Source organism: Capsicum annuum, unplaced genomic scaffold, assembly GCF_002878395.1.
Source record: "Capsicum annuum cultivar UCD-10X-F1 unplaced genomic scaffold, UCD10Xv1.1 ctg3868, whole genome shotgun sequence".
Classification (NCBI taxonomy): Eukaryota; Viridiplantae; Streptophyta; class Magnoliopsida; order Solanales; family Solanaceae; genus Capsicum; species Capsicum annuum.
Window position 1 is genome coordinate 151,766 of NW_025845839.1, and position 19,464 is coordinate 171,229.

Here is a 19,464-nt window from a genome sequence, read left to right on the forward strand (position 1 = left end):
ATATATATATATATATAGTTAGGCCCATTAAGCCCAAAATAGCCCATGACCCGTTAGATTACATTACAAGCAAAAAGCCCCAATCAACAAATTCTAGGTTTTCCTATTTTTCCAAAATCGTCGCCTTCTTCTTTAGCAGGTAAAACTTCAATCGTTCCTCTTTTTTGCTTCATATTTTTTTTGTCAATGCCATGAAATATTGTATTGTTCGTTTAATTTAAGTTTTAATTTATTTTTTCGAAAAAAATATTAAATTTTTTTGAGTGAAAAACTAATTTTTTTACTTGCTCAAATTGCATTGCAACTCTGTTATATTCATAGCATCTTGTATTTTGAAATTAACCTATTTCAATATTTTTTTTTTCTTTTGCATAAAAAGTTTTGTGTTTGATCAATAAATTTAAGTAGGTGTTTGGTTATGAAAACCATTTTATTTTTTTGTTGAGTTGGAGTTGGAGTTTGGAGTTGTGTTTGGCTATGAATATAAATCGGAGTTGTTTTTGACTTTTTATGCGAGAAGTAAAAGTGAAAAAAGTGACAACAATAACAATAACATACCTAGTATATTCCCACAAAGTGGGGTCTGGGAGGATAAGTGTACGCGGTCGATACCACTACCTTAGAGGTGAGATAGAGAGACTGTTTTCGATAGACCCCCCCCGGAAAGTGAAAAAAAGGAATTGTATTTGGAAGTTTTATGGCCAAATGCTGCAATTTTTACTAACGTGAAATAATTTTCCGGAAAAAGGTAAAAAATTCTCATGGCCAAGCTTTTTGAAGTTTATGTTTCTCGAAAACGTTTTTCGAAAAAGTACTTTTTGAGGGAAAACTACTTTATTGTAGCTTTTGCGAATGCTTAGAAGCACTTATTTTCTTTAAAAGAACTTTTGAGGAGCAATTTGTGGTTGACTAAGCTTTAAAAAGTGTTTTTTTAAGTATATTTTTCTAAAGAACACTTTCCTGAAAAGTACTTTTCGGAGAAAAAACTATTTTTTTAGAAGCTTTTCTCCCAAAAGCTTGGCCAAACACCTCATTTTTTTTTTTTTTTTAAAATAAGCATAAAAAACAACAGTTTTGGATTCCTGGAAGCTTGGCCAAACAGGATATAAGGCATCAAAGGTTTTTGCTTTTGGTGCTTCTATCACAGTTTAAAAGAAGTTGCTCAAGGTGCATTTCAACTCTGAAATATTAATGGAGAATTCTGTACTTTAGGTTGCGTTTATGGCTCGAAAAGTTTTCGCTTTGGTGCTCTGATTATCTTTGTGAACTTTAATATTAATGACTTTGATGAATCTATGACTTCTCGATATATATATTTGCAAGTAATGAGTTTGAAGTTTGAGCCTTGAGATTAAGGTATATCTGTGTGTCCATGAACACTGTGGTCCTTCCCTTCCGTATCTGTTTATTCTACTTCTTGTTTCCCTTTCTGATGCAGTAAAAGATTAGAGTTATTCTTTATTTTATTACTCGGAGACTAGGAGTGTAGTTGTTTTTCCCAGTTGATAATTCTTTTATTAGTGTCTTATAAGTTGCCACTGTATGTTGTCACAATTTATGATGCATTTTATGTTGTTTGTTGCAGCATATATCAAACAGATTCCCTTTGTTTATGCATAATTTTCTTAAATTTCTATGAGTAAAATTTACACTTAGCTTCATCCGTGTTCTGTAAGTTTAACCTTCTTTTCTCTCTCTCTTTTTTTTTGCCTGCTGACAGATGAGAGTGAAAAAGCAGAAGCGGCATAGGAGGGCTGTGAGGTTTTACACAGCTTGTTTCGGGTTTAGAGATCCATTTAAAATCCTTTGTGATGGAACATTTGTGCATCATCTTATTGTTAATCGCATAACACCTGCTGATACTGCGTTGGCAAATATTCTAGGCGCCACAGTTAAACTTTTTACGACCAGGTTTATATTAACAGCTCCGTTTGCACTTTTCTGCTTTGGTCTTTACATGACTCAACTTTGTTTGCATTAATTTGGAGGACAAGCTAACCATATGCTTTTTCAATTGTTTGGTCACGAACTATCTTCTTTGCTTGCAGATGTGTTCTTGCAGAATTGAAGAGCCTTGGTGCTTCCTATCGGGAATCACTGAATGCAGCTAATATCCTTTTTACTGCACGGTTAGTTGTTTCTCCTCTTCTTCTTGCTTGCTCCTCTTAAAAGCAGGGCGTTTGTTGCTTCAGTTCTCATGACATTATTTTGAGTTATCCCATGTAATATGAATCATCTTACTGTATTGCAGATGTGATCATGAGAATCGTAAAAGTGCTGTAGATTGCATAACTGAAGTTATTGGGGAGAACAATTCTGAACACTTTTTTGTTGCTACTCAAGATGCTGACTTGCGGAGAAATCTTCAAAAGGTATTTGAACTCATATTTCCTCTATTAACAATGTCCTATATTGTTATATGAGACCTATCACTTAGTATAAAATGTGAAGTGGAAAATTCTCATGAGATTCTAGGATGTCTTGTCAGAAAAATCTTCTGCAGCTACCGCACACTTGTCTAATCCAGTTGAGATCTGCTAAATTTGTACTCTCTTATTTTTTCCAGCAGTTCAAAACATATTTAACTATCTAAGTGGTAAGTGTTAAAAACAAGAGAAACTTGTGCATCTACAGAACTATATCATGGTCTACCGGTCGGTCTTGTCTCTACTAGCATGTGGTATAACATGATAGAACAGTAAAATACTTCAATCCCCTTAGGACCGGCGAGTAAGATGAACAATTCCAATTCTTTTTTGGCAATTTGAATGGTATGTTATGTACTTGTGAGAGAGTGATCAAAATCTATTTTGTCTCTGTAACCTTAAGGGAAAGAGAGCTCCAACATTTAGGAGAACATTTTATTATGCACATGCCAACTGGCTTTTCTCTTTTTTCTGACCTTTGTTTCTCCTTTTCCTGAACCGACATAGATACCTGGTGTGCCTCTAATTTATGCTCTAAGGAATGCCTTATTTCTCGAACAACCATCGCCATTTCAGCGTCAGTTTGCCAAATCTGCTGAAGAAGAACGTCTTCATATGACTGACTTGGAGTACAATATGCTTAGTCATAGGAAAAAAAGGAGATTGTCTGATGACCAAGAAGGGGATTCTTCTGATGCACCAGAGGAAGAGGTGGATGATTTTTCACAGGTTCAGACTATCAAGAGGAACGGAAGTGATGTCAAGGATAAAGTTCGCTTCAAGAGAAAGAAAGCTAAGGTATGGGTTCATAATAATGTCTCATTTTCCTTTGCACAGCTTAAAATTTAACTTACTGTTTCACTCGTTCAATTGGATATTGTTATTTGGGACCAAATTCTCCACTTTCATGTGAAACACGATACTTTAATGTTTGATGCCTTAGTTGAAAGTTCATCTTTCGATTGGTAAACAAACATTTTAATAAATCAGAATACGCTTAGATAGTGCTGGTATATGTGGAAGACATAGGGTACAAACTCATCATTGCCAATTCCTCTAAATTTGGTTGATTTGGAAATGCAGCTTTTGCTGGTTTTCTAACATTAGCTTTTGAGAAACAATAGCATCTTTAATAGATAGAAGTCACCAGAATTTTGTCGGAACCTCTCACTTATAATGAAGAAGTTTTCTGGAGCTCTGGGTGTTGTTTCATGAATGATTGTTGAGATACAATGTTTACTCAAAAAGAGGCTGCGCCTTTTGTTTGAATGATGCTTGGTTTATAAAGAATGTTTTCCTTCAAACTATAAGTACCTATTTATTTGAACTCATTTGAAAATTATGACCCTTAAATCTGAACCAAGTCTTTTTTTTTTTTCCTTTATTCGAGATGGCTAGACAGATAATTGATATAAAGATCATGTTTTTTCTTGAAAGTGTGATATTATATAGGTTATAAAAAGTATCCTTCTGCATTTAACTATTGCTGTGCGTATAGTCCTCTCTTAACTTTGAGTGGGAAAAGATATTGACTGATGAGGATGCATGAATTATGTTGTACGTTGAGGATGCATGAATTATGTTGTACATGAATTTTTCGCCTTGTTATTCTGTTAAGTTGACTAAGTCGACCATATTTAGTTACACAAGATGTTTTTCAAGGACGTTATTTGTGTAAATCATGTTGAGCTAAATGTGTCCCTGAATGACTCTGATTTATACAGGGTCCAAATCCACTCTCAGTCAAGAAGAAAAAGAAATCTTCAGATACAAATGTTTCTTCCTTGGGAAAGGTGAGATTCAGTTTCTAAAGTTACTGAAACGAAGCTGGGTTAACATATCCCAACCAAACGATCCCGACGACCAGGGTATTCATTCTTTTCTGCTTGTCTGACCACCCATTTGTTAAAGAGAAGAAAATGTCTATGTGCACACCTCATAAAATTTGTCAATAGTTCTGATTGATTGTTTATTAGTTCCTTATCGTTAGTGAAAATATATATGATCTTCCGTTCTTCCTCTAAGTATCAGGGAAAAATGTACATTGCTTTGTGACATTAGTTGTATCACAAATGAGAATTGCTCTATCGATTACTCCCCTTTGGTTATTAAGCCACTGAATTATCTGAATTAGTGTAATAAACTAGAATCTTATAACCTCCCCTCCTCCCCCTGTCCACCTTTTTCCCCTCTTGGTAATTGTGGAAATTCAAGTGCAGGAAAGTAAGAATGTCGAGGGAACTGTGAGAAGCAGGAAGAAAAGGAAGAGGTCGCGCAACAAAACTGTTGTAGAAGGAAATGTTAAGTGTTGAAGGCATCCACTAAGAAATCTTCGCCCGACTGGTTTTGTAATATCAGGTAAGTGATAATCTATAAAGTTAGGACTGAAATGCTGATGCTGCATCATAATGAGATCATTTTATTTGGAGTGCCATTTAACTGAATGTTACAAGCTTTAGAACTTCCGAGAATTGACTATGGTTGATTTTAAATACATCAAGAGTTTCTTTCTTTATTGGCGGTGTTGCGTCCTCAACTAAAACAATTAATTCTGTAGGTGTACGCTAGTAAATTTATCGGGCAACTCTGTCCATCAAAGCTTAGGCAGATGGGATAAAATCACCTTGTGTTTGTTTTATCTACTGCTATTTCTCTTAGAACTTCCAAAAATTAACTATGGTTGATTTTGAATGGACCGAGTTCCTTTCTTTCTTTGAGCGTTGCTTCCTCAACTAATCCATTTCTTGTGTTGGTCTATGTATGATATTTACGAGTTTGTGCTCGCCAACACATGTACCAGACTACTTCGTCGATCAAAGCTCAGGCAGATGAGAGGATATAGCCTGGTGTTAATGTTGTTGCCATCCTCCATTTCTTGTGTTGGTTTGCATATGATATTTACTAGTTTGTGCTCAGCAATGCATGTACCAGACTAATCCGTCGACCAAAGCTTAGTCAGATGAGAGGATATAGCCTGGTGTTAATATTGTTGCCATCCTCCATTTCTTGTGTTGGTCTATGTATGATATTTACGAGTTTGTGCCCACCAATACATGTACCAGACTACCCCGTCAACCAAAGCTTAGTCAGATGAGAGGATGTAGCCTGGTGTCAATGTTGTTACTATCCTCCATTTCTTGTGTTGGTCTACGTATGATATTTACGAGTTTGTGCCCACCAACACTTGTACCAGACTACTCCGTCGACCAAAGCTTAGGCAGATGACGAGATATAGCCTTGTGTTGGTCTACATATGATATTTACGAGTTTGTGCCCACCAACACGTACCAGACTACTCCGTCGACCAAAGCTTAGGCGGATGACAAGAATATAGCCTGGTGTTAATGTTGTTGCCATCCACTGAAATTTGAACCCGAAATCTCGTGCTTCTCATCCTACTTCATTAACCACTCTGCCACAACCTCTACCTCTCTGCTAAAACGTGCATCGATTATATGCTTGATTGATTTTAGACCCCGCTTGCGGGATTACATTGGATATGTTATCGTTGTTGCTGTTTGTCGATTTTAGATCATATGGAATCTCTAAGAATTGTGTCACTTTTGCAGGAGGAATTTTGAGAGGAGAACACCAAGGATCTATTGCTAATGTAATCAATTTTGAGAATGGATTTGTATGAATTTTGCCCTTACACATTAACACTGTTGAAATATGATATATTTAGTTGGAATTTGCATTGGTATTTACCTAGTGAAGGGCAAACCGGTGCACTAAAGCTCGTGCTATGCGCAGGGTCCAGGAAAGGGTCCCACCACGAGGGTGTATTTGTACGCAGCCTTACCTTGCATTTCTGTCAGCGGTTGTTTTCAAGACTTGAACCCGTGACCTCCTTGTCACATGGCATCAACTTTACTAGTTATTTCAAGGCTCCCCTTCCTGCACAGGATTCGAGGATGGGTCGGGTCGGACCTAGTATACTTCTATAATGAAATTGTGTTAATGTCAGTTCATTACATTTGGAAATTAAACACTAATCTATCTTCAAATCTTAGAGGCCATTGATAAAGTCGCCGTCACGTGACTAGGAGGTTACAGGTTTTGAGTCGCGGAAACAACTTTTGATAGAAATACAAGGTAAGACTGCGTAGAAGCGCCCCATTTGGTTTGATCTTTTTTTGAATCTTGTGCATAGTAGGAACTTTAGTGCATCGCGATACCCCAACCTTCAAAATGCGTACATGAAATAAGACAAGTAAAAACGACCTAAATTTCGACAGTTTGGGGTTTAATTACAGAAATCCCAAGTTTGGCTCTGTCACGATACATAATTAGCTCTCGATACATCCATCGAAGATTCATAATTAACTCTCGATATATTTTTTACGATTTTAGATCAGTCGAGGTATATAATAAATTCAATTAAGATATATTTTTTCTTTCATAAAGATACATAATTAGCTTTTGATATATTTGTTTTTACCTTGGGTTTGTCGAGACACATAATTAGCTCCTGATACATCCATCGAAGATACATAATTAGTTGAGATTTTTGTAATTATTTATAAGGGTGGAGATTTTTGTAAATATGATAAGTTAAAGGTGTATATGCTTATATTTTTTGTCCTTAAAATAATCATTATGATGAAAGCAAAAATTATTGGAATTAATTTATTTTTTTATTGCTTTAGTAGCGAAATTGTGGTCACAAATGTTTTTCTATAAAATAGTAATGATTAAGACGTGAACTTAATATATTCATCATTATTAATATTCATCATTAAGAAACCATTAAGAGTTGGCCAGTAAATAATAATATTATCCAATAAAGTGTTTTTTAATCAATTACATCTTATAAAATTATATTGAACATAATTGATTGGTCGGTTTGATTAGGGCGGTTATGTTAATTAATTTACTAGTTTTTTTTTTTTTTTTTTGGTGACAATAGTTGATAATATATTAATGATCTTGATAAGGTTTTGGATGGCTTATTTTAATCCTATCGGTCACGAGTTCAAGCTGTAAAAATAATTTGTAATGCCTTTATTTCTAAACGAGTTTGAGCCGTAAAAGCAGTTACTAATGCTTACATTCCTGCGTGAGTTTGAACCGTAATAACAATCACTAATGCTTGCATTCCTACGAGTCTGAACCGTAAAAGTAGTCGCTAATGCCTTCATTCTGAAACGAGTTTGAGTCGTAAAAACAGTCGCTAATAATTACATTCTTGCATGAGTTTGAACCGTAAAAACAATCACTAATGCTTACATTCCTATGAGTCCGAGCTGTAAAAATAGTCTCTAATGCTGTCATTCCTAAACGAGTCCGAGCTGCAAAAGCAGTCACTAATACTTACATTCCCGCAGGAGTTTGAACTGTAAAAAATTCACTAATGCTTACATTCCTACGAGTTTGAGCTGTAAAAATAGTCTCTAATGCCTTCATTCCTGGACGAGTTCGAGCTGTAAAAACAGTCACCAATACTTACATTCCTGCATGAGTTTGAACCATAATAACAATCACTAATGCTTACATTTCTACGAGTCCGAGCAGTAAAAATAGTCGCTAATGCCTTCATTCTGATACGAGTTTGAGTCGTAAAAGCAGTCACTAATATTTACATTCCTGCATGAGTTTGAACCGTAATAACAATCACTAATGCTTACATTTGTACGAGTTCGAGCCGTAAAAATAGTCGCTAATGCCTTCATTTCGAAACGAGTTTGAGCCGTAAAAGCATTCACTAATACTTACATTCCTGCATGAGTTTGAACCGTAAAAATCATCACTAATTCGTACATTCTTACGAGTTCGAGCTGTAAAAATAGTCTCTAATGCCTTCATTCCTAAACGAGTCCGAGCTGTAGAAACAGTCACTGATACTTACATTCCTGCATGAGTTTGAACCGTAATAATAATCACTAATGCTTACAATCCTACGAGTCCGAGCCGTAAAATCAATCACTAATCCTTACATTCCTACTCAAGTCTGAGCCGTAAAAACAGTCATTAATGCTTACGTTAAGATAGATTACTAATATATTAACTCATCTATGCAAACATGACATATGAGTCGCCTCAACCATCCTCATTCAAACGTTTCGAGTTTGAGCTCTGAAAATAAAGTCGACACTTCACCCTTAAAGTGAGACTATCAGACATAAATCCAAACTGATCGAACCCAAGTAAATAGCTAAATGATCGAACCCAAAACGAATATCGAATACCAAATAAAAATAAACAAAAATAACTTTCACCATAAAGTCAAAACAAAAAAATGATTTTTTTTTTCAGCTACTCCATTAACTTCATAAATCATTTCTTTAAATAGTTGTGGCTATGATTTTCCCACTTTTTTTTTTTTTTTTTTTTTTTTAAATATTAGGTATTAAGGTTTGACATTAGAGCTTTAATAATTAGGTTGCTTAGCTAAGATTAATTATAAAATCAACTAAAGTTTCATATCGTGTTATCATTGCATTCTCAAAAAATAAAAATAAAAATAAAATCACTTATTTCATTTTTTTATTTTTATTTTTGTTTTATAAATTTTTATTTTTTTTACGAATAGTGAAAGAAGTATGATTTAAGATTTAGTCGAACGCTAATACAAATATTACACACTGAATGAAAAACAAGAATTAGAATATGACTTAATATTGCCATGATAGCTCTTTTTCAACTTCCCATCAGTGGCGGAGCCAGGATTTTCATTGAGGGGTAAATATACGAACTAGTCGAAAGGGGTTCAATATCTAATATATGCATAAAAAATATTTTTAACCATGTAAAAATAGTATAAAAACAGTATAATTTTCCGTCATTGGGGGCTCGGATGAACCCCTGGAGCAAAGATAGCTCCGTCACTGCTTCCCATAGTATTTTTTTTTTTAAATAGTCATGATGATCAGGCCAACTTTCACGTACCTCGATTTTTCATAATTTCAAAGTGACTATTTTTTGAGAATATAAAAATAAAAAAGATTATCTAATCATTATCTTATGGAAATTTAATTATAAATATTATTTGCTTAGCTGACCACATTCTCAGAATTATTATTTTGAAGATTAGGTGAATAATTTGGTCCAGAGCAGATAATCAAATGCATAAACATATGTTTAATAAATAAATAAATAATGTGATATAATATATTAGAAGAATAAGAAATAAAACCATAAAAGAATTTGCCAACTCAATATTATCAATAACTAAATAATTGATACACAATCAATAAAATATAGTCACATTTTTATGTCATTTCTTAACATTTTACATTTGCTATATTTTGTTTTCAAAAAAAGGTTAAAATCACATAAAAAATTAAGTATTTCTGATCTACTTTAAACTTTTTCATTTTTTTTTTTACCAAAGGTAATGAATGTGGTGAATGGAGAACATACTATTGGTTCAACGGAATTCAATATTTTTAATATGAAATTTGAATAGTATATAAATGTATATATTTATATATTTGAAACCCGTGATCTCATGCTCACATGACACCGACTTTACCAGTTACTCCAAGCCCTCATGTCAACATATATTAGATTATGATTATAATATCAAAAGTTCAATACTAGACTCATGGTAACATGATATCGACTTTATCAGTTACTTGAACGCTCCCATGTCCACATATATTAGATTATGATTATAATATCAAAAGTTTAATACTAGACTCAATAATTTATCACATTCTCTGCCCTTAATGTTGTTTATCTTTTTTTGCTTTTTGAATGAAGAAAATAATGACTTCTCCATACTATATAAGGAACACAACCCCTTATCTTCTCTCATTACCAAACTTCTTTTCTAAGACTAAAACATCCTTAAAAAACTTAGTGAGAAATGGCAGAAAACAAGGAAGAAGATGTTAAGTTAGGAGCCAACAAGTATAGAGAAACACAACCAATAGGAACATCAGCACAAACAGATAAAGATTATAATGAACCACCAGCAGCACCTTTATTTGAGCCTGGTGAATTGTCATCATGGAGTTTTTATAGAGCTGGGATTGCTGAATTCATGGCAACTTTCTTGTTTTTGTATATTACTATCTTGACTGTTATGGGACTTAAAAGGTCTGATAGTTTGTGTTCTTCTGTTGGGATTCAAGGTGTTGCTTGGGCTTTTGGTGGTATGATCTTTGCACTTGTTTACTGCACTGCTGGTATCTCAGGTCAGTTAATAGTTTGTTGATCTTCCATACTGCTAGTTGTAGTATTGCTCGTGTAGTTTCTTGTCCTTCGATTTATGTTATCATTTGTTGTTGCTTGTACGTCGACTATCATGTTATTTTGTTGTAGTTACTGTTACTATCTGCTGTTTTTGTTACTGTTTGTGGTTTCTTGTACTTTCGTTACTTCTCTTTTTGGGACTGGTTTGGACTGTTTTTTTTAGCCGAGGGTCTCTCAGAAACAACCTCTCTACTTCACCTCAGAGATAGTGGTACGGACTGCGTATAGCATATACTCTACCCTCCCTAGATTCCACTTTGTGAGAATACATCGGGTATGTTGTGTTGTACTAGTAGTTGTACTGTATTGTCTATCGGAAACAACCTCTCTACGTTGCCTCTAAGATAGTGGTATGGACTGCGTATGCTCTACCCTCCCGAGATTCCACTTTGTGATAATACACTTGGTGTATATGTTGTTGTTGTACTAGTAGTTGTAGTATTGTCTATTGGAAACAACCTCTCTATTTCACCTCTGAGATAGTGTTACGGTCTGCGTATACTCTACCTTCCCTAGATTCCACTTTGTGAGAATACACTCGGTATATATGTTGTTGTTGTAATAATAGTTGTAGTATTGCTTTGGTAGTTTGTTGTCCTTTGATTTATGTTATTATTTTTGTTGCTTGTACTTCAACTATCATGTTATTTTGTTGCAGTTACTGTTGTTACTATCTGCTGTTTTTGTTACTGATTGTGGTTTCTTGATCTCCAAAAATTTGAATTCTTTTTGTTTATTCGTTCATACTAGTAGTTGTATTATTGTCTATCGGAAACAACCTCTTTACTTCACCTCTGAGATAGTGGTACGGACTGCGTATGCTCTACCATCCTTTTATTTCACTTTGTGAGAATACACTCGGTATGTTGTTGTCTTATTTTCTATCGGCAACAACCTCTTTACTTCACCTCTGAGATAGTGGTACAGACTGCGTATAGTGTATACTCTACCCTTCCTAGATTCCACTTTGTGAGAATACACTCAGTATATTGTTGTTGTACTAGTAGTCGTTGTAGTATTATCTATTGGAAACAACCTCTCTACTTCACCTTTGAGATAGTGGTACGGATTGCGTATACTCTAACCTCCCAAGTTTCCACTTTGTGAGAATACACCGGGTATGTTGTTGTTGTACTAGTAGTTGTAGTGTATTGTCTATCGGAAATAACCTCTCTACTTCACCTCTGAGATAGTGGTACGGACTGCGTATAGCATATACTCTACCCTCCCTAGATTCCACTTTGTGAGAATACACGCGGCATATTGTTGTACTAGTAGTTGTAGTATTGTCTATCGGAAACAACCTCTCTACTAAGCTACTTCACCTCTGAGATAGTGTTACGGACTACGTATAGCGTATACTCTACTTTCCCTAGATTCCACTTTGTGAGAATACACGCGGCACGCTGTTGTTGTACTAATAGTTGTAGAATTGTCTATCGGAGACAATCTCTCTACTTCACCTATGAGATAGTAGTACGACCTGCGTACACTCTACTCTCCCTAGATTCCACTTTGTGATAATACACTCGCTATGTTGTTGTATTGTCTATTGGAAACAACCTCTTTACTTCACCTATGAGATAGTGGTACGAACTGCGTACACTCTACCCTCTCCGGTGCAAGCATTGACTCTGTGTTTTTGTACTGAAACAGGAGGGCACATTAATCCGGCGGTGACATTTGGTCTGTTCTTAGCAAGGAAACTTTCGTTAACTAGAGCAGTGTTCTACATGGTGATGCAGTGTCTCGGTGCCATCTGTGGTGCCGGTGTTGTCAAAGGTTTCATGCAGGGTCCATATCAGAGACTTGGCGGTGGTGCCAATGTGGTTAACCCCGGTTACACGAAAGGTGATGGCCTTGGTGCTGAGATTATTGGCACCTTTGTTCTTGTTTACACTGTTTTCTCCGCCACTGACGCCAAGAGGAATGCCAGAGATTCACACGTTCCTGTAAGTGCTTTCTTTCCCTACCGACAACTTTATTTTTGTTTCTTAGTACTATGGATCATCATGTGCTCGGACTCTCCAAAAATGCTGCTGCACATGTGTCGGATCCTTCATAAATGCACTACTTTGAAGGATCGGATTCTCAACTGTTGACAATTTTGAAGAGTCCGAGCAATCTAGGAGGGGAGTTTGGTTGAGTAGAATGAGTGAACAAACTCTCTGAGTCTCAGAAAAACGATGCCATACTAGCACGTGCCATCGGAGTTTGTCAGCAAATGATGCCTCTCGCCTTTCAGGCGGGAGGTAGCAAATACCTAGTGAAATAGTTGAGGTGCACGTAGACTGGCCCGATCACCAACTCATCCAAAGGAAATCATGTCCATACTAGCATGTCTATCGTGGCTTGCCAGCAAGTGCTTTTGGCTGTATGATGGGAGATCGCGCATTGATAATATGGTCTAGTTATTAAAAATCGCACATTGATGAGAAATCACGCACTGAATTCTCAAACGATCACTCAACTAATAGTTATTGTTTTTTGATAACGAATGCATAAAACCCCAACTTGCATCGGATTGAGGCGTGATAGCTGTCGTTTGAAGAGTAAAAGAACTGCATTGTTAACTTTCGTGTTGTGTTACACAGATTTTGGCACCACTTCCAATTGGATTCGCGGTGTTCTTGGTTCATTTGGCCACCATCCCGATTACTGGAACTGGCATCAACCCTGCGAGGAGTCTTGGCGCTGCTATCATCTTCAACCAAGACCAAGCTTGGGATGACCATGTAAGTCCCTTCACCTTACATTCATGTCAATGACTAGCGCACGATTTGAAACTCAGTGGATAATGAGTCCGCCCGCCAGACACATGTCTCCTCAACTATCATAGTTCAACCACTCATCTAATATAAAATCAATGAGTACGTAGATCTTACCTCCTCCTCCAGGCTGGAAGAGCTAGTGTATCCACTGAAGAGAAGAGTATGGCTCCGTGGCCCCTTACGCAACATTAGTTTAGCGCGGTTCAAATGCCTTTTGTGCTATAAGCTATTTTAGCCATCCTTGTTTGATAGAAAACACCTAGCTCGAACTCATGACATGCGCCTAATTCACATTATCACACATCACGTGTTGCGCTCTTAACACTGAACTAAAACCACTGAAGAAAGAGTACAGCCCCTTGCCCAATAGCTTGAACACGGTTCAAATGTCTTTCCGTAACTTCTTTTTCTGGACTACTTTGGGACTGTTTTTCCTCGAGTCAAGGGTCTATATACAAAACAACCTTTCTACATCTAAGGTAGCTCAAACTCGTGACATGCGCCTAATTCACATGATCACGCACACATCGATAGGAAACACCTAGCTCAAACTCGTGACATGCACCCTATTCACATGATCACACATCACTTGTTGTGCTCTTACCAATGAACCATCCTTCTTCGATAGGAAACACCTAGCTCAAACTCGTGACATGCGCCTAATTCACATGATCACACACACATCGATAGGAAACACCTAGCTCAAACTCGTGACATGCACCCAATTCACATGATCACTCATCATCACGCGTTGTGCTCTTACCACTGAAACAAAAACCGCGGAAACTTCCATTTCTTACATTTCATAACTAACAATTTTTGTTTATTTTTTGAAATTTTCAGTGGATCTTTTGGGTTGGACCATTCATTGGAGCTGCACTTGCTGCAGTTTACCACCAGATAATCATCAGAGCCATTCCATTCAAGAGCAAGGCTTAAAAGTTTCTTCAACATGTCAAATTACGTGTCGTTTTGCTCTCTTGATGACTCGAACTCAAAACCGACCTCTGAGTTGAAAGTGACGGGTGCTTACCATCCGAGCAACTTGTCTAAATGTGTATTTTCTTTTCTATTGAGATGTCTATTATGTGAAATAAATTACTAAGTTGTATGTAAAAGCTTTTCTCAATGAAATATTTTTATATTATTCTATTGAATTGTATTACAATCTCTCTATCTTACAAAGGGTAAAACTACCTACACACCACGTAATTCTCTAGATCGCACTCGTGGAATTGCACTGATATGTTGTCGTCGTTGTTGGTATTGAATATTATTGTTCGTCGCGTACACATGCATGTACAAGATAAGCGGGGGCGGAGCCACCTATAGGTCAGGGGTTTCATTCGAACTCCTTTCGGCGGAAAATTATACTATTTATATATGGTTAAAATTATTTTTTTATGTATATATAGTAGATGTCGAACCCCTTCGGCTAGCTCCGCCAATGATGATAAACAGATGTTTAACTAGAAATGAACTTATAATAATGTATCTATCCAAAGAAGATGTTTTTGAAACAGACTAAAAAAAAAAAGTACGACGAATAAATTAAAATGGAGGGAGTAAATATATTTTTTTGTTAAACTTTGATATTTGTGTCTGTCTATTTTCATTGTCATCATTCTCCTTGTGATTTTGTTTCATACTTCCTTGATTTCTCCTTTCAAAAACAAGAAATAACATTAAAAAAGAGATTAATTAATTATACTATATACTTTTACCCCCTCAATTTGTTGGTCTACTTTTGACTTGATACGAATTAGTTTTAGAATTTTGTAATCTTAAACTAAAGTTATTGAAAAACTAAAACTAAAATCGTCAAAAAGGAAAGAAGTACTTCTTTTTTAAACGGACGTAAAAAAAAAATATGACAAATAAATTGAAACGAAGGGTGTGTATAGTCTAATGCTATATATATTGAAGAATTATAAGCTGCAATTGTAGTATTTTGTCATTAATTTTTATGAGTGAAATTATATTCTCCAAGAATATAATTGATAGAGGAAAGAAAGTAAATTAAATATGTGGATATTTGGAAGAAAAGGTGCATCTGGTTTCTCAGCTTGTTCAACAGCTGAGGAAGTTACTCAAGGAATTGATGGAGCTGGCCTTACTGCCATTGTTACAGGTGATTCCCCCATCCCCCTATGGACACGAATTAGGTTAGAGGACTAGTGCGTATGGGTGAGCCGTAGCTAGGAGATATGAGTACTTTGGTGTAGTCTTGCTAGTAGTCGTAGGGCTTTCTAGTTAGGAGGGTTTGGGTGAGGTGTGTTTTCGATTTGATAGGTTAGAGGACGGAATTAGGTTAGAGGGTTAGTGCGTGTGGGTGAGTCGTAGCCAGAGGCAGACCTACGTGTAGCGGTGGGGGTGCACGTGCACCTGCTAACGTCGAAAAAAATTGTGTGTATATATATATGTATATACCTTGATAAATTGAAATATATACTATAGTGCACCCATAGTTGACAGATAGTGCACCTTGTTGTGCTGGTTGATGCCCGCACTTCCACCCACGTGACCAAGGGTTGATTCCCGGGAACTGCACAACATTTTCTCTTTTATTTCTAGTTCTTCAGATTTAAAGGCTTATTAACAAAACTTGATGAAATGGGAATTCAAACCAGCGGTCAGTACCTAAGGTAAACTCTCCTTCACCATTGACCTATTGCTAAAAATTGATAAAAGTAAACTTCATATTTAAAGGCTTATTACCAAAGTTGTAACAAAAATCGATGAAATGGGGATTCGAACTCACAACCAATCCATATGGTGAACACCCCTTCAACACTAACCTACAACAATTGATGGTTATAAAAGTAAACTTTATATTATAAGAAAGTAAAGTTATTATCTTAGTACTCATATTCGTTCGATATAATTATTTTTGCATTATTGTTCATGTCTTTGACGACCAATTGAATATGATAATATCCCTTAATCGACACCCAAAGTTTTTCTAACGTTTTAAGATAATATTGGTGCACCACAATATTATCAAAAGCAATAAGCATAAAAAAGCTTTAAGGTCTATTGTGTTTAATCACAAAATACAAATAAAGTGTGAGATTTAACGAAAAAAAGGCATAAAAGGAGAAAAAAATATAAATATATGTTTAGTCCAAGACTAATAATATAAGTACGAAGGAGAAATATATGAACAAATTTTTTTTTTTTTTTTATAAAGTGAAATATCAATTGTTTAACCTTCGTCTAGGAAAAGTATGAATTAGAAATTAGAACCTAATCTGCACATTAAGCGAGACGAGTGCTCAACACATTTTGAGTCTTACTTTGAGGCTTATGCGCGCCTTTGACAACATTGGTGCACCCACAGACTTCAAATTCTGGGTTCGCCTCTGATCGCAGCCAGTAGATATGAGTGAGAGGATTTAGGTAAGGTGTGTGTTTTCGATTTGATAGGTTAGAAGACGCGAATTAGGTTAGAAGGTTAGTGCGTGTTGGTGAGTCGTAGTCAGTAGATAAGAGTGCTTTGGTGTAGCCTTGCTAGTAGTCGTGTAGGGCTTTCTAATTAGGAGGGTTTGGGTGAGGCTTGCTTTCGATTTGATTTGTATAGTACTACTTTATGGGTGTCTTATTTCTGTTATTTCAATTTGTTTCATATTTTATTACGACTTTGATTACTGTCTTTTTATCCTGAGCCGGGGGTCTTTATTTTTATTTTTCTCAGGAGCAACAAGTGGCATTGGCATAGAGACGACACGTGTCCTCGCCTTGCATGGCGTGCATGTAATTATGGCAATTCGTAATATTGAAAATGGAAAAAAAATTAAAGAAAACATAATTAAATCAATTCCAAATGCAAAAATTGATTTTATGGAATTAAACCTTAGTTCTATGGAATCCATAAGAAAATTTGCCAAAGAATATAATTCTGCTGGTCATCCTTTGAATATTTTGATGTAAGAAAACTATATATTAACAAGCTTTATTTTTTTTTTATGAAGAAAAATACTTTTTTCTTGTTTGTTTGGTACGATGGAAAATATTTTTCGTAAAATTTCATTTCAGTATTCAATACTTTCTAAAATTCAAAAAGTAAGTTGTTTTTTTCCCTTTTAATGAAAAATATATTGCCCCTATGAAGACTCGTTTTTGCTATGTCTCTGGTAAATTTCCTTAATCAAGCCACTTCCTATGAGTCGTCAGCTCGTTCTTCAACGCGCACGGCTTGATTTTGGTGTTTAATTGTCAGAAAATGACTTACTTTCTAAAAAATATTTTTGAGTAAAGCATCTTATACTCCTGAACTATGACCAAATTTACCACGATTCCAACTTTACGAGGGTCCTGATCTATGATCAAATTTGCTACGACACAGTCCGACTTCACAAGGGTCCTAAACTATGACCAAATTTGCTACGACTCACTCCAACTTCACGGGGGCCCTGAACTATGACCAAATTTGCTACGACACACTGTAACTTAACGGGATCCTATTACTCCTGAGCTAAGTTTTAGTGTAATTTTTTTAATCTTTTTAGTTGATGTGACACCTTTTGTCAATCTTTTTAGCTGACTTTACACCATTGATGTGGGCCCCATTTTATGTAATAAAGGTGCCACGCCAGCGCAAAAGGGTGACAAAAATATGGTAAAATTGAGTTCAGAGGGGCGATAGAACTCCTGTGAAGTTAGGATGTGTCGTAACAACTTTGATCATAGTTCGAAGGGGTACTAAATACTTATCTCAACATTTTTCTTAGACTAAAGTCATATTTGGGAAAATGTGTTGGAAATATTTTTAAATATAATAAATTCATGAACTTGCTAAAAAATATTTTTAAATATTTATTGGAAAGTGAACAAGAATATTTACCATAAGATTGATAATAATATCAATAAATTATTTGAATAAAATTAATAAAATATTATTTAATTGTTGTTTGGTTTTTGTAAGTAACAATGCAGGAATTATGATTCCACCATTCATACTTTCTCAAGACAAGATAGAAATGCAGTTTGCGGTTAATCATTTAGGTAACTCAAATTTATTCAATTATATTTTTGTTGATAATATAATTAATTCAATAAATTTGTAATTATTTTAATAATTTAACCTTTTAGATGAGACGAGCTTTGAGTCTCACAAAAATAAAAATCATGTGATTAATTAGTCCATGATAAAAAACCATGTTCACGTGAAGAACGTAACATATCGATATACGCTCAGTTTCATTCTTTCGCTTATAGACAGCGGCTCGACTTTACTATAGCTCATGACTTGGTATAGAACCAGGTAAAATCATCGGTTTTACCACCAGAATACCTATGACATGATGATCGACCTTTCGAATACCTTCTTTCTTACTTTTCTGATAAGCCCTTTATAACTGTCCTATAAAGGATGGAGGGTGTTACCTGACCAACTATCAAATACTACGCAGGCTCATCAAACAACCGCTTTTTAGCTTTTTTCAGAATTTGGCCAGAATTGTTCGGCAGATTCCCACGCATTATGCAGGAACGATAGCTATATGCTTTAACACATGCAAGTCGAACGTCTACGAAAAAGCTCTCGTAAAATTTCCTTTGTTCCTATTTTCTTGCTTTTTTTCATGGTATGCCGCTCTAACATTTTGTGACTTTTGGTTGTCTGATCACACTCAAAATTATGTATCTACTTATCGTAATTTTTACCCCTGCTCGGTAGTTTTGTAGTAGGTTGTTTCCGACATTATTTTCTAGGAAAAAAAGGAACCACTATAATAACCACTACGTGCGTTTCATTCTCTTCGATCTTCTCTTTGATTGCTTTTTCTAAAGTCCGACGGGGAGCTAGTGCTTGCTATCTAAGAATTGCTCCATGGATCTCATCGGAAATGTTTGATGCTTCTTGGGGCTTCTTTAGCGACGTTTTTCGATCAAGTTTTGAATGACTTTCTAGTCCATCGTTCCTGTGTTTCGGATATGAAGTCTCCTTCGAAGCAGAAAACATGTGAAGTGACATATTGCATATATATATATATAATTTATTGAAAAAATATATATAATTAAGTAAATAAAAGTGTGATCAATTAAGCTAATATTATTCAATGTGTGAT

At 35.5% G+C, this 19,464-nt stretch overlaps 3 protein-coding genes across 5 annotated transcripts in view; all 3 read left to right on the forward strand.

Annotated features, from left to right (window-relative positions):
- The first annotated feature begins 12 nt into the window (after positions 1-12).
- LOC107851587 (rRNA-processing protein UTP23 homolog) lies at positions 13-6,618 on the forward strand. 2 transcript variants are annotated; one of them, XR_007049763.1, is made up of 9 exons: positions 94-139; positions 1,721-1,911; positions 2,049-2,129; positions 2,252-2,372; positions 2,934-3,224; positions 4,151-4,219; positions 4,646-4,784; positions 5,996-6,060; positions 6,180-6,618. XR_007049763.1 is itself a non-coding variant. In XM_047403315.1 (8 exons), exons 2-7 carry the CDS (start codon positions 1,721-1,723, stop codon positions 4,736-4,738), a joined length of 846 nt encoding a protein of 281 aa, XP_047259271.1. In that variant the 5' UTR covers positions 13-139; the 3' UTR covers positions 4,739-4,784; positions 5,996-6,117. The 2 variants fall into 2 exon arrangements, 1 of the variants encoding a protein (XP_047259271.1); XM_047403315.1 differs by lacking the exon at positions 6,180-6,618 and having other exon boundaries at positions 13-139; positions 5,996-6,117.
- A 3,475-nt stretch (positions 6,619-10,093) lies between these two features.
- Positions 10,094-14,548, forward strand: LOC107851581 (probable aquaporin PIP-type pTOM75). The gene is made up of 4 exons (XM_047403313.1): positions 10,094-10,567; positions 12,282-12,577; positions 13,220-13,360; positions 14,240-14,548. The coding sequence occupies exons 1-4, from the start codon at positions 10,237-10,239 to the stop codon at positions 14,333-14,335; spliced, it is 864 nt and encodes a 287-aa protein (XP_047259269.1). The 5' UTR covers positions 10,094-10,236; the 3' UTR covers positions 14,336-14,548.
- Positions 14,549-15,412: 864 nt separating this feature from the next.
- The window catches only part of LOC107851571 (short-chain dehydrogenase TIC 32, chloroplastic), an 8,103-nt gene continuing 4,051 nt past the window's right edge, over positions 15,413-19,464 (forward strand). Inside the window, exons 1-3 of one of the 2 annotated variants that reach the window (XM_047403316.1) lie at positions 15,413-15,527; positions 17,091-17,322; positions 18,321-18,400. In XM_047403316.1, the coding sequence (XP_047259272.1) occupies positions 15,422-15,527; positions 17,091-17,322; positions 18,321-18,400 (418 nt within the window). In that variant the 5' untranslated portion in view covers positions 15,413-15,421. The remainder of the gene's footprint in view (positions 15,528-17,090; positions 17,323-18,320; positions 18,401-19,464) is intronic. The other variant, XM_047403317.1, reaches the window with a different exon arrangement.